The 15,661-nt window shown below is 38.2% G+C and overlaps 1 protein-coding gene across 6 annotated transcripts in view; it reads right to left on the bottom strand.

The window, feature by feature from the left end:
• The window catches only part of Rbm39 (RNA binding motif protein 39), a 35,574-nt gene extending 21,872 nt beyond the window's left edge, over positions 1 to 13,702 (bottom strand). For 2 of the 6 annotated variants that reach the window (XM_038332155.1, XM_038332156.1), the window contains exons 1-6: positions 13,399 to 13,702; positions 12,698 to 12,761; positions 10,877 to 10,926; positions 6,213 to 6,407; positions 2,883 to 2,948; positions 2,732 to 2,785 (exon numbers count right to left, since the gene is read on the bottom strand). In XM_038332155.1, coding sequence (XP_038188083.1) covers positions 2,732 to 2,785; positions 2,883 to 2,948; positions 6,213 to 6,407; positions 10,877 to 10,926; positions 12,698 to 12,748 — 416 coding nt within the window. In that variant the 5' untranslated portion in view covers positions 12,749 to 12,761; positions 13,399 to 13,702. Of the gene's footprint in view, positions 1 to 2,731; positions 2,786 to 2,882; positions 2,949 to 6,212; positions 6,408 to 7,454; positions 7,527 to 10,876; positions 12,473 to 12,697; positions 12,762 to 13,398 lie in introns of all 6 variants that reach the window. The other 4 variants (XM_038332157.1, XM_038332158.1, XM_038332160.1 and 1 more) reach the window with 3 other exon arrangements.
• Between the last annotated feature and the right edge of the window lie 1,959 nt (positions 13,703 to 15,661).

Below are 15,661 nucleotides of genomic sequence, written 5' to 3'. Positions count from 1 at the left end.
CACCACAACACGGAGTAGGTTTTGTTTTTCTTACTGCTTTACTTGTTGTGACAGGGTTTCACCATACAAACCTTCCTGAGTAGTACCTCTGTCAAGCAGTGTGGTATTGAACTTATAAGTATATTTAATTTATTCCTTAACCTTGGAAGTGCTACGATTAAAGGTATTAGTTATTGTGTTAAAGAACTTTTTTTGAGTTTCCTCAAAGTAGAAAACTGTCCTAGAACTCATTCTGTAGACATTTAAAATATGTTACTTAACAGAAAGTTTGTCAGATATGCTAGGCCTGTAGGCCAAAGATGGATAGCCTAACGCTGCACAGGAACCTTAGGTTCCATGCAGCCAGTTGTTTTGGCCGATCTCACACTTTTTGGGAGTCACATGCTCGCATTTCCAGCTTACTTAGTTAATATTATTTCCTTCTCAGGTCTTTTTTTTTTTTTTTTTTGGTTTTTTGAGACAGGGTTTCTCTGAAGCTTTAGAGCCTGTCCTGGAGCTAGCTCTTGTAGACCAGGCTGGTCTCAAACTCCCAGAGATCTGCCTGCCTCTGCTTCCCGAGTGCTGGGATTAAAGGCGTGCGCCACCACTGCCTGGCTCCTTCTCAGGTCTTTGATGGAGTTGAAGACTTTATATTTATAGTTTTTCTTATAGATTCAAGAAATTCAATAAACAGATGTAAAGCATATAAGGCTGAAAAACATTGAGACAGTTTTGGTAATTGAAGTTAGAATAGAAAGAGAGAGGCAGTGGTTAAGATACACATGGGAGCTCACAACTTTTTATAACTACAGTTCCATGGGACCTGATACCCATGACAAAAAGAAAATAAATATATAAATGGAAGTGAATTAGGTATAATCATTTAGAGTTTTTTTTCTGAATTTGTCATTTGCTAATGGACTAGACATTGCTGAATTATGTATTGTATAGTTATTATACTTATTGTATATAGTTTCTCTTTTATTAGTTATAAACTATTATTTTAGACAAAAAAGGGGAAATTGATATTTTGTTTGTGCTCTAACAAAGCTTGCCTCAAGAGGCAGAGACAGGGAGGATCTCTGTGAATCTGAGGACAAAAAATCCTATCTTGTAAAACAAACAAAATCATAATTCTTAAGGCTATTAGTCTAAAGAGCTAACTCTCTTCTCTAAAAGGCCTAATTTTGTTTCCCGGGTATCATGTTGGATGACTCACACCAAACACTCTTATCTCTTAGGGACAGACATATTCACACACAAACAATTTAAAAATATATTTAAAAAATAATTATACATAACATAAACATGTTTTTGTTCACTCAGTACACTACTAGGAAGCACTAATTTAAAAAAGACTTGAGCCCGGCGATGGTGGCGCATGCCTTTAATCCCAGCACTCGGAAGGCAGAGGGAGGCGGATCTCTGTGAGTTCGAGACCAGCCTGGTCTACAGAGCTAGTTCCAGGACAGGCTCCAAAGCCACAGAGAAACCCTGTCTCGAAGAACAAAAACAAAAACCAAAAAAAAAAAAAAGACTTGAATTTCACCTGAGATATCAATGAAGAGTTTTGTTTGTAAAACTGTAGATGGAAATCCTGCTATTCAAGTACTCTACAATTGTGCTACACTTCCAGTCCAACAAGTAATTTCAAACCCATTAGGGTCAAAAATGTCTAAGATTCGTGCTGGAGAGATGGCTCAGTGGTTAAGAGCATTGCCTGCTCTTCCAAAGGTCCTGAGTTCAATTCCCAGCAACCACATGGAGGCTCACAGCCATCTGAAATGAGATCTGATGCCCTCTTCTGGCCTGCAGGCATACACACTGACAGAATATTGTATACATAATAAATAAATAAAATATTTTTTAAAAATGTCTAAGATTCAAAGAATAAAGTTTTTCTTACAAGTAAACACATCATTAAGATCACCACAATATCAACTGGGCAGTGGTTACCCATGCACTTAGGAGGCAAGAGACAAGCGGGTATCTGTTGAGTTCCAGGCAAGCCTGGTCTACAGAGTGAGTTCCAGGACAGTCAGGAATGTTAAACACAGAAAACCAGTCTCACAAAAACAAGGGGACTAGGCTGGAGAGATGACTCAGAGGTTAAGAGCATTGGCTGTTGTTCTACAGGTCCTGAGTTTAATTCCCAGCAACCACATAATGAAGTCTGGTGCCCTCTTCTGGTGTGCAGGCATAACACTATATACATAGTTGGGCATGGTGGCACACACCTTCAATTCCAGCAGTAAGAGTGGCAGTGGCAAGTAGATCTCTTTTTAGTTAGAGGCCTAATATACATAGTTCCAAGTGTGCAAGGGCTACAAAGGAATATCTTCCCTTAAAAAAAAAATAAAACTACAGCAAAACCTTGTCTTTTTGTTTTGTTTTTCGAGACAGGGTTTCTCTGTAGCTTTGGAGCCTGTCCTGGAACTAGCTCTTGTAAACCAGGCTGGTCTCAAACTCTCAGAGATCTTCCTGCTTCCGCCTCCCCAGTGCTGGCATTAAAAGGCATGCCCAGCCAGAGAAGTAATCTTAAGCATACATACATGCATGCATGCATAAATACAAGATACTGAAACCAGAGCAACAGTTCATAATCATTGTTTTTAAGCTACCAATACGGCAAAAGGAAGTTAAGACTTAACATGATCAAAATCATCACATACATAAGTTTAAAAAGTGGGGTTTCTGGTTGTTTACAAAACATTATAACAAATTTAAAAGGAGAAAAAAAGCCAACAGTTACCTCACAGGGCTCTTGTCTTTTCTGAATGGACTTTTGCTTCGGGAACGTCTTCTGCTGTAAGGTTAAAAAGTTTCACAAGTTACCCTAACAAGTAATATCTCATTAGTTCCTTAAAAAACAATTTAAGCAATTCAGAAGTATGTTTAAAAACCTTAATTTGATGCTATGAGGCAACCCAATCTTTCCTCGGATGGCACTGTTAAATTTTGGTCCGGAGCTAAAAAGAAAACACAAAATTACACTAGTTACAGGTTTAGGGTCTTGCTATGATCAAGTTTATGGGCTCTCCAGCAAGTCTAACAATGATTAGGCAGCTTCTTTTCTACCTCAATTATAAAGAGGAAACAATTAGAAAAATCTGTAACTTTATCCCAGACCTGTAGCCCTTATATATATTTATCTATCCTGGACCAGTTAGAGGTGCCAAGAACATAAGTTACAGCCTCAAAAATTTTTCATTCTAAAAAATTCATCACATCTACTTTAGGTTAGTTTTTCATATAATCATAAAGATTGAGTCTTTAAAATATAAAAATAGAGTAAAAATTGCCTCTGAACTCTTATTGCAGCATCAGTTTACCATGCAGTTCTTTATGAAAAAAACACACATTATGTAGGGAAGAATGACTTAGAACACTTGCTCCTCCTGACTCAACTTCTGGTAGTGATCAGATTAGTGTTGAATTACTGAGCCATTGTAGCCATACAAAGTATTTTTTTTGTTTTTTGAGACAGGGTTTCTGTGTTAACAATCCTGGATTGCCTGGACCTCGCTCTGAAGACCTGGCTGGTCTAAAAACACTGAGGTCCACCTGTCCCTTCCAAATTCAAGGATTAAAGCATGTGAGCTACCACACCCAGCTCATGTAATAATTCTTAAAGAGAATATCAGCACATTTAATGTACTATATTTTTTTATTGTAGAAAATACTTATGATATATTCTTATTTTTATTTGTTAATTTTTGCTTTCCTGCAGCTCATTCTATACACCAGGCTGGCCTCACACTTTTAATAGAAATTTAATGCTAATTCACTCATTAGAAAATTTTGAGAATTTTATTTATTCAAAAACAACAGTATCAAAACATTATCTGTCCCCCTTAACCTGATACTAATATTGTAAAACATTGTAATAAGAGGATTTCATTGTAACTCATTCAAATTACAAGTATTTTTTTGTACCTTTATAAAGGTAAAGATTACTCAAGGTTTCATAAGGTATATACATGTTCCTTAGTGTGTAATTATAGTCCTCAAAGGACCATCAGGCATTGGGTAAAATAATGAAAGGGCCTGTCATCAATACTTGGATAGTTTTAATAAAAACTTTGTCAGCCTATAACTAAGCAGTTTCATGTAAAATTGATCTGGCCCTTCTAAAGTTAAAAATATAATTTTTTAAAAATAGGGTTCATACTTAGAATTCACATCAATTTTGACTGTGCCTTGGCTGTGAGCCTCCTCCTCAGCCTCACTAAGCCCTAATAGTAAGACAGTTACTGGAATGATTAATGATCATTTAAGTATATAAATTTAACTTTTATAATTTATTTTTATTTCATGTTCATTGGTGTTCTGTCTGGTAGTATGTCCTTGTGAGTGTGTCCGATCTTGGAGTTACAGAGTTGTGAGCTGCCATATGGTGCTGGGAATTGAACTCCAGTTTCCTGGAAGAATAGTCAGTGCTCTTAACCAGTCAACCATCTCTCCAGCCCGATAAAAAGTGTAATTTAAGAAGCTATTTTCTTTCTTCTACTACAACTAATACAAAAAGGTATTGTGGATTTGGGGTATCACTATGCACCCTTGGCTGGCCTAGAAATTCACTATGTAAATCAGGTTGTCCTAGAATTCACAAAATCTGCTTCTGCCCATCCTGACTAGGTTTCTGCCTTAGTTATAAATAAAATAGTCCAATTATAGATTCAACAGTTCAACTGGAACCCAACACAAGAAAAATTTAAATACACCAGGGTAAGTTTCAGGCACAGGCCACACCCACCCATCCATACTCTACAACAGTATCCTAATCTTAAAGGTAGCTGGACCCATTTAGTTCGTCCTAGTGAGACAATTAGCAATCTTACGTAAAGGATGTGGAGCAAATCATGAGAAAATAACAGTAATATTGTTGATATATTATCCAGAATTAACACTGTGGCTCCATTATCACCATGTAAAGTCTATAAAATAATTAACGAGGAAGAACCTAGAAACATGGGAAGCATCCACAGAAACACATACTAAATTCATAAATGAAATAGTCAGAACCTAAACTACTCAAAGATCTTAAGTTAATACGGTATCTTACAAAATCCAGGATTCTGAATATATTGTTGACAATTATCATGATTAGTTTAAGCCCAAGTTTATTCCTTAACAAAAGCTTAGGAACTGACTGATTCAGTGGACTGTCTTTGAGTTCTAAGCTCACAAATACCTCTAACTCCAGCTCCAGAGGTTGTGTGGTTCAATGCTTGTGGCCTACACTGACACTTAAACTCACTTGCATTGGGCACCTCATACAAACATAAACACTATAAAAGTAGTTTACAAAGCTGTGCTTAAAGAATTTAGGACTTAGGTAACCCTTAAGTAAGGACTGTAATTGTTTCAATACTTGCTTATAAATGCAATTTTCCCCCCAAATATATGTGAATTTCTTTCTTATGTGCATTGGTGCTTTGCCTGCCAGTTACCTTGTTAGTTATTTTTGGTCTTTTCTGTTATTTTTTCTTCCCCAACCCTGTGAAGCTGAGGACTGAACCCAGGACCTTGTACTTAATGCTCTACCACTGAGCTAAATCCTCAACCCTGGTGCTTTGCCTGCATGTATGTCTATGTGAGGGTGTCACAAGCCCTAGAACTGATGTTGTAAGCTGCCATGTAGCTTCGTGCTGGGAATTGAAACTGGGTCCTCTGGAAGAGCAAATCAGTGCTCTTAACTAGTGAGTCATCTGTTTTTTTGCCCCAGGTGAATTTTTAACAGTCATAATGAAATTATCTTAAATTTCCTTAAACAAGGCATGCAAATTTCTTTAACAATCTACAAAGCTTAAATACAAATAATAATTAAGAGTAATGAGACTAAAAAAAAAAGAGTAATGAGACTAAAAATTGAGAATACAAATTGATAAAGGATTTCAACTTCCCAGTCACAGACAATTTTCTTCATGAACCTTATTTAGATATGTATTTTGTGTTCTAATAGCTCACACACTTTAGGTTTTCCTCTACCAAGCACTCAAATGCTTTCTTTTAATTTGGACTGGCAAGCAAATTATTGCTAGTTGGTCAGAAAGAGTTGTAAATTTTGAAGTTTTATAAATCAGTTCCCATATTGTATTTTCTCCTTACTAAGCTTCAATGTCAATATCCTTCACTTTAAATGTTATTGAAAAACAGAATCTTACAATTCATATTCCTCCAGTTAACTTATCTAACCAGAGTTAACAAAAGTCCTAATTACAGTTACATACTAGGGACTTCTGTAGCGGCCTCGGAATCTTCTATCTCGACTTCGTGAGCGGCTTCGTCTCCTTTCTTTGCTTCTACTTCGCTTTCGTTCACGGCTTTTGCTCTTTTTCCTTTCTCTATCTCTACTTCGCTTGCGTTCCTTACTTTTGCTTCTCTTTCGCTCATGACTACGACTTCGGCTCTTGCTTTTTTTTCTCCTGAGGGGGAAAAAGTATCATTATCATGCTGATTTAAATACTAATATATACTTCCTTTTATGGTCAAAATGTTTATCCTTTTGTATTTTTACCACACTGTACAAAGGCATAAAAAATCATATTTAGGAAAAACAATCCCTAGGTAGGCACATAAGACCCCAACCTTTGCTTCATGTTAAATGAAGACTGCCAAAGAATTGAGAAACAGGTTTAAGAGGAAGAATTTGCAATCATCTCCTGAGGCAGCTAAAGCTTGAAACAAGAGACAGGACTTGCTGGTAAGTAGAAAACCAAGCCTGAACTTCAGACATGATTTATCTGCCATTTCCATAACAGACCACAAAGCATTACTGTAATCTATAAGTTATAGTAATAAAAGTTACAGTATGTTCACTTTTAAGAAATAGTAATTGTCACGTAAATTTTTCCATACAGCAATTTAGTTCAAGTCATGTACATGTAAGCATATTTTGAACTTCCAAAACATATACATAGCATTTTAGTTTTCATGGGCAAAACTACAATGATAAAGGATACTAAGAATGCAATAAAATTCACTTTTAGAACCCCAGAGTATTGTGACCATAGAAGCTTTCTACTTAAAGCTATAGTGAAAATGGAAAATGCCCTATTAAGCTAGTTTATACAAGCCTGTAGGAAATTAAAACAACTTGACCTTCCTTGGAAAGTAAAAAAGTCCATTAGTTATCTTTCCACTCATTTCTGTGTTCCTCATGGTACTTCACCCACTGGTTTAATAATTAAACCTTGAAATCTGTATCTCTATCATCACCCAAATTAGAGGTGCCTTCAGATATTTCAATGTAAATGAAAGACATTTTGAAATAAATTTATTCCACCAAAATATCCATTTTTAAGTGGTTTCAAGTCTGAACATTTTGACAACTCTACATCATTAGGAAAATTAATTAGCTATTGAATCTGTATCAAAACAAAGTTAGCAGAAGAACAACTGAGGTATGCCTCAGAGAACCTGTAAGCAGGTTATCTTAGAGTGCATTGAAAATAGAAAATGAAGACACCCACCTTCTGGAATCTTGAAACCCACACTCCAATCACAAGGAGATGTAGAGCTTTCCAAGGAGGCAGAAACTTTGTCTAAAATTTCAAGATAATCCACCTGACTGTCAGAAATATGCTAGGTAGCACATGACAGAAAATTAGGCTACACTCATTATTTATATAGAAGTCAAACCAACTCCAATGCTCAGAAGGGCAACAATTAACATTCCAACTTTGATGTTTCAATTCTGACACTATTTCATAAAAGTAGAGAATTCTGGAATGGCTAAAAACCTAAGTCCTACCGATAAATTAGGGGACAAGGTAAAAATTCAATTCCCCTGAAAAAAAAAAAGGACAGTAAGTTTTTGCTCTGCTCAAAGACAGCCCACAGCAGAGTCAATCTGCCTATTTACCTCTCATATGTCCCCAATCTTATTTTGCCAAAGGAGCTTAAAATATAAATACATAAATCAGAGAGCTAATTTTAACTCAATGTCTTGCTAATCCCCAACCACATCTGAAGGCAACCCCAGATAGGTAAATAGACAACATACTAAGATAGCAGAAAATACCATCTTCAATATAAAAGCCCAGACAAAAGACTAGTGTTACAAGAAACCAAGATACTGCTATAGAACATTTATCAACTAAAGAAATGTTTTAAAAAAATCCATACTAATAGTCAAATCCTGTTACAACTTAAATGAGACTTTCCCAAGTCTTTAGTGGCAGTGGAAATTGTACTGAACATCATTGAAGTAAATGGTCCACTGGGCCTTTGGACTTTTTGGTTATATGGCCTCTGCTGTAAAGGTGTTTTGCTATAACTGGATTTGACCTCTTCCATGTAAGAAGATCTAAATTTTAAATGCAAAGTATTCTGGAAAATAAGAAAAAAAATAGAAAAGTCATTTATTCCAAAATTTGATAATCCACACCACAGTAGCCAATATATTTTAACTGTGCCATTTTACTGTTATCCTTTTCTAAATGATTCTTTAAAGACGTTAACAAAATGAAGTTTGATTTGAGACTGCAAAACTGGTCACAGAAAAAAAATACTTCTATGAGGAGCAACCTCAAGTACCTAAAGAGTTTACTGGAGGCCTTGAAAAACTCAGTGTTATAATTCTTCAGAAAATAGGCAAACCGGTTGTTATTTCCAATTTTTATCCCTTTACTACTAGGATATGATACAGTGAGTATTACAAGTCAGCTACAATTGTTTAAACAGTTTACATACTTAGCTAACTTTGTCACAATGTGCAGTTTCTTATTCTACCTTATCAGCAAGTTATCTCAATTCAATAGGGTTTTAGCATGAAACATACAAAAATGACATCTACCTTAGGTTAACACAAATTATCTTAAAATGAGTAAATACTTGTTTTGCATTTCACCCAGCGTTTAAAGTTTTCTTATGTTCAATTAGTTTAAATGGCACATTCCTTCAAATCAAAATATAAAAAAATTTGTGAATAAATTAGGCAACTGCCTAATTTAAATCATCTTTAAAGAAGCCTTGAAAAATCTGAAGATATTACTAATTGAAGTGTTTAGGAAAGTCTTTAAAACAGTTATGTTAAATTGTCCAACTGACTGTACATACAACAGATAAAAAACAAGAAACAACAAAAACTATCTCTTATAGAGTGCATAATGCTTAAATTCCTCATGAAAGCTTGGTAATCTTGAGCCGGGCGGTGGTGGCGCACGCCTTTAATCCCAGCACTCGGGAGGCAGAGGCAGGCGGATCTCTGAGTTCGAGGCCAGCCTGGTCTACAAGAGCTAGTTCCAGGACAGGCTCTAGAAACTACAAGGAACTACAGGGAAACCCTGTCTCGAAAAACAAAAACAAAACAAAACAAAACAAAAAAAAAGCTTGGTGATCTTAATGAGTTTAGTTACAGGATTAAAAGAGTACAATCTTAAGACATTAGTGGGAAGAAGTGACATTAAAGACAGTGAAAAGATTTGCATTCAAGCTTGTCCTCATCCTTTGCACAGTTACGATAAAAATCTTAGTTACTAAGTCACTTCTAAAGTGAGTGATTTTTGTAAATTGTTAGAATCCTGTTCCAGTATTTTCTTTTCAACATAAAATTGCAAAGCCAAGACTTTAGGGAATTGTTTCTTTTGCAAAGGTTAAAAATGCATGGGATAAGCCCTGTCAACTTGCTCTCTGTATTCACTTTTGACTAGGAGGGAACATTACTGAGTCCACCTAATCTTGTACAAGAAAAAAAGATTTCCACAAATTAGACCTGTTTCTCCTTAGCATTAATTTATTTTTGCATTTTCTACTGGGTCTCACTATGAAATCCAGGCTGGCATTGAATTTATGATCAGCCTGCCTCACCTTAAGGACGTACTTGTAAGCCGGCATCATCACACCCAACCAACATATTAAAATTAATCCCTTACTACCATACTAAGATTATAAAACTTTGGCTTAGCAAAGCCTAAGTGATCCACACTGAACCATTTTCTCATCTATTTTATGAAATTATATCAACCTACCCTAACAACGTTGTAAGGATGACTAAGTAGATATTATGAAGCACCCCGAGCTCACAGGAGGAAAATAGCAACAGAGTCAAGTAAGTGGCTATTTTACCATCATTTTCATTATGTATTATGGGGTCATGACAACAAAGTATTTCAGTATGGTATCATAAACATGGGCTAGAACAACTTAATGCATGTAACATGACCATATGATATAAAGAATCACTAATCTTGGAGCTAAATGGTAATTTCACAACAGCTGACAGGCTCCAACTTTATAAATTGGATCCTGTTTAAACTGTTAATATACCTTTTCATGTACTATATTCTGTGCTGTCTGTAGTTTCAAGTTCTTATTTCAGGTTACTCACCTAACCCAAATAAACTACATATTCTTAACGATCTCCTTAGATACACTAGAGATAAAAAGGCTCAAAACAACGAAGAAAAAAATATCTTACGAAGAAATACTAAGCATGCCCCTTTATTACTACCAAAAGGGCCTTTAAGCAGCAAGGAGCAGAAATAATTCATAGCCAATTCCTTTAGTGAATGAAGGTAAACAGTATTTTCCATGGTCTTAGATATTATTTTGATAATATCTTTGTTCTAATGTAACTAACTCTTTTATTCAATGATTTTCACGTCTCCAAAAATTAAGCCGAAGTTACCAAATTTAAAACATTATAGAACTCAAGAGAATCATGGGATCCTTGGAGGGCAAAGTGTCCAGAGGTTTCTGAAACCATATCCTGAAGTCTACATCGCAAAGTCCACAGTTTTATGTACTGAAGGACTTTCTCATCCCAAAAGGTATGACCAGTATTCTAAGAAGCGAAGAAAACCATAGTTTGATGCTTTAGGCAAAAGAACATAAGATTTCCACCACATGAAGTTCAGAAACCCACCCTCCCAGGTTCCTTGTTCAAACTTACTTTTTGCTACGTTCTTCGTGGCCGTTAGCACTGCTCAACTTGTTCTCATCCTAAGCAAGGTTGATAGAAGAACATCATGAGGACGAAGTGGTAACATTTCAAGTTGTCAAAGGGTAAAGGGAATAGGAATAAGAAAATACAAGACAATTTTAAAACTAATTACTTATTTAGTTTAACATGGAAGGCTATAAAAAAAATTTAGATGGTATACGTTTAACCACTTTGTTGCTAATAATTAAGTCATCAAGAAACAAATTAAAATCTTTCCACATTAACATATTTACTTTCTTACATTGTTTAGATATTAAATAAGTTATCCAGAGTTACAATGTTGAAGTGGTTAAATATGATTTCTATGAAACATGAAGTCATTGAGTTTTATTCCATGTGCTATTGTCCCTCTTGTCGGTACCATGGCTCTATTTCTGCCTAAGCCCCAAGTGGCCATGCTAGCAGCCAGCCACTATCGATTTCCTGTGACCGATGCCATTCCTGAGATCTTCGCCCATTTCCGTTGGAGGGTTGGGACTGTAAGAGCTTGATGCCACCTCTGTCACACATCTCGCCCTGAAGCAAACAGGGATTCACACTGCTTTAGTAATGTTGACTCCCAAGAACCCAAGAAAAGTTAATTAATAATTCACCAGTCCAGCCTAAACATTTCCTACTTCCATACCTGTTTACATGGAATTACATCCATGTTAAACTACGACAAGAAACATTAAAATCAGAAAATACATCTTCAAGAGTCTAGCATTACAAAATTACACTATTTAAATTAAAACTATCAGATTTCATCCAAAAGGAACCACATGGTCGTGCTACACTCGAAAACAAATGTATTATTTTTAAACGGTTTATGCGCAATGTTTATTTCAAAGTTTGAACACATCAGCTATAGTAGTATATCTGCTGAGTTACAAAGCTTAAGGTTTGTGATACCAGTGATAATGCATGCATACTGCTATTTTCACCACCAACTGGTGAAAGAATGAAGGGCGTTTACTTTTACTGTGATACTGACTGTCATATTGCACTACTAACCAAAATAATTCCTTGGTAGTTTTTAGTGTGAAATACTATGGTAGGGCCTAATTAAAAACAAAATACTATGGAGAGCAGTAAAACAGTCATCAAGTGACTCTAATATGTGACACTGCCTCTTGCCTTTTGTTGTTTTTTTGTTTGTTTTGTTTTTGTGCTAATTTCTATTCAGGGATCCAAGAATTTTAGTAATTATTAACTGAAAAGCAGATCAACACCTGCCTGGTTTTAAGTTTTACTATCACCAGCCTTATATCTATTATTATAAAATAAATTTTTAATCTCACCCATTTCTTCTTTAAAGACTTGTAAGATGATTTACTTGTCATGGACTGGTTATAATTTATTCTTGGACCCCTGCTATTTTCCCAACCACTACATTCACCTTTTTTGCTATACCAAACTGAAGCTGGTTAATTCTTAGTTGAGTCATTTTACCTAGGGGACCACGGTACAGCGATAAGTCACTCAATTACTACCTTATGATTGACAGTTCACACTGGAATCAAAGGTGAATTCATGGGAGTAGAGGTGAGATATCGTTAGGCAAGTCTACAAAGAGAGATAGATGGGCATTTATTCATCACGCTGAAGTGAAACTACTGCACAATATTATTACATCAATAGCATATATTTACTTTTGTAAGTTACATGTAATGCATCTCTGATAAGATAATCAAGAGGGCTCCGGGAAGGTTAGTTTACATTTCAGCAGTAGTTTCGTGAATAATGCTAAATTAAGAAATATATTAAAGCTCACTGGCATGTTTTTCTCACCTTCTTGTAAGGGGCCTCAAGCATTGCTTCAATATCAATATCGTCTGCCATTTTCTCTACACGCCTAGGGAAGAACAAGACAGTCCTGTAAGTAAACAACTTCCAGTTGTTCTTTAAAAAAAAAAAAATTCCTCGGCCTACAAAATTCAAATTGTAAGGAAAGTCCTTAAAAAGCCCTACAATGACTAAAACTGTGCGATGCGCATTAATACAGTTTTGATTCGGCTAAGCAAGCGTAAAACGCTTCTTTCATCAAACACACGATCAGAACCCAATGTCTGATCTCAAAAAGCCGCCTCTGAACTCCCGAAACCGAACCCGAGAGTATGAGGCTGAGGGCTTCCTTCCGCACAAAACCCGCGCTGCCATTTTAGCGGCAAAGGGAAACTCCCTCTGTTGGGAGGGGTTGTGTACCAAGGTAGCATTCGACAGGCGCCATGTTGGGAGGTCGCGACCAGCCCCGGCCTCGAAAGGACAGATCTTTATCTGCCCGATGTCCCCAAGGAGGGCCTTGCCACCACCAAAATAGCCACGGTGCGCTTGCCAGAAATGAAAGGCACAGACAGCCACGGGTCTGAGACCGACCTTGTCGAGGAGCCTCCCACCCCCGCGCGCGGCTCAAAGCCACAGCAAGCTGCCCTCGGTACCTCGGCCCACCCGACCCCGGAAAGCGGACCACGGCAGTCCGCGAAGCCGCGTACCTGTGCGGGCTTTCGCGCGCCTGTGCTCGGCTCGGGAAGTCTGCCGCTGCCGCCGCCGCCGGTGCTACTGTTAAGCCCCTAGGCCCAGGCCGCGGTACCGCCCAACCCGAATATCGGGCCCCGAGGGCGCCTAGGCCCAAGCGAATCTAAAAGAAACAATGGGATTAAAGGAGCCCGCGCGGGAGAGCAGGGCAGCGGCTTTGGCAGCTCAGGATCCACCCCTGCGACAGCGTCGGCTCGCTCCGTGAAATGGCGGCCGCTGCTCCTCCGTACTCATTCACCAACACACATACACACACACAAACACCCGGGGTCTCCCGGAGCCTCAGCACGGGCTCTCGCGAGAAACTGCCCAGCGTTCCAGACTGGAAAAAACGAAATATCGCGAGATCTCAAGACGGCTTCGGCGACCGTAGCCCAATCTCGTGCAATGATTGCGCCACAGAGGAGCCCATCCCCCTTTCCTCTCCTCCCCCACCAGAGGTGCATCGAAATCTCGCGATGCTACGCCGTCTCTACGGCAAAGACAGTTGGTGCACTGTCTGTCAATCTTTAGAAGAATGCTTTGCTGAGTGGAGCTTTGCGGTCTACCCCGGCTGGTGTCGTCTCCTCGCGGGGTGTAAATGTCCCCTCCCCCGACCCCTCACAATCGACCTCCCCAGACACCCGCCTCCCACCCAGATGGCTGTCAAGGTCGCCATAAGGCAATCTATTATATAGTACATAAGGCTGTAGGGTAAGACGTTCGTTTCCAAATTCACTGATGGTGAAAACGCGTGCAGACGAGAATAAGCAAGGGAAGTGGGAGAAGAATAAAAAGTACGATTGCCTTGTCATTCGGTGTCACTGGTTAGATGCGTCCTCGATGGTGAAGCTTCGGAACACCCTTAGAAACTGAGGGTGGGCTAGGTTATAGAAGAAACTATTTCCCTCACCACTGTGTAGCTCTCGACTCCCTCCCTGCATGAAGTCGAGCCATGTGTCACTATTGCTTGTTACTTTAAAAGTATCCCTTCTTTTCTCTAGGATTTTGGCTGTGCACGTGTTAATTTATCGCTTTTGTTGTTTATTAGGCTTTTGTTTGTTTTTTTTCCAATTTTTTGGGGGGTGATACTGTCGCAGAGGACAAACTGCGAGGTCATTGTAAGATTTTTTTTCCCCTTTCATAGAAAAGAAAATGTTTAAAATAAAATTAAATATCAAACCAGCCCTGAAACCTACCCGATATAAAAGATTCAAAATGTGACACCTTGATTGGTGTAGCTGACCTTGGGCAAGTAAATTAAGCTCTCGGTATATATCCCATTTCCTCCTCATAAGGAAGGAGGGAGAATGTAATTAGTAGCAAGGGGAAGCATGACAGTGACCAAGGCTGCAAATGTTCATATATGAATTCTAGGTTTATCAGGGAATGTCTATCCAGGTGATCTCACCATGAAATGAATGAAGGCTCTTAGTAGGATGAAAAATAAATGATATGATGATTGAAATGCTGGAAAAATATTTTAATCATTAATAACTTCTAGGAGGACGCTGGAGATGGCTGAGAGATTAAGAGCACTGGCACTTCCAGAGGTCCCGAGTTCAATTCTCAGCAATCAAGGGTGGCTGACAACCATCTATAACGAGATCTGATGCCGCCTTCTAGCTTGCAGGCAGTACACTGTATACATAGTGAAAAAAAGAAAAGAAAATTTCTAGGGGCTAGCAATGTAACTCAGTTGTCATATTGCTTGCCTAGCATGCCTGATGGAACATGTCTATAATTCCAGCACTTGAGAAGCAGAGGCAGGCAGATCTCTGTGAGTTCGAAGCCAGCCTGGTCTACAAGAGCTAGTTCCAGGACAGAGAGTTGTTAAACAGAGAAACCGTGTCTTGAACAAAGAAAAAAAATAAAAGAAACAGAGGCAGGGGGACCTTTCTGAGCAAGAGGTCAGCCTATTCTATATCGGAAGATCCAGGCCAGTCAGAGCTGCATAGTAAGGCCCTATCTCAAATAAGACCTAGAGGACATGTAACCATAAAGAGGCCCAGCACTTGGGAGGCAGAGGCAGGAGAATATCTGTGAGTTCGGGGCCAGTGGGGTCTACAGAGCAAGCTCCGCAACAGCCAGGACTACACAGAGAAATCTTATCTCATAGAGAGAGAGAAAAGGAGAGAGGCTTTCTCTTTTAGATATGGTAGAATACTGAGATCCCCATAGCTCCTACTGAAAGACTACACTTCCCAGCTTCTTACCCTATAAAGGGCCCTAATCCCATCT

The sequence above is a fragment of the Arvicola amphibius genome, chromosome 5 (assembly GCF_903992535.2).
Source record: "Arvicola amphibius chromosome 5, mArvAmp1.2, whole genome shotgun sequence".
NCBI lineage: Eukaryota > Metazoa > Chordata > Mammalia > Rodentia > Cricetidae > Arvicola > Arvicola amphibius.
The sequence above is the reverse complement of the archived record's forward strand: the minus strand, read 5'-3'. Positions and strand labels throughout refer to the sequence as shown.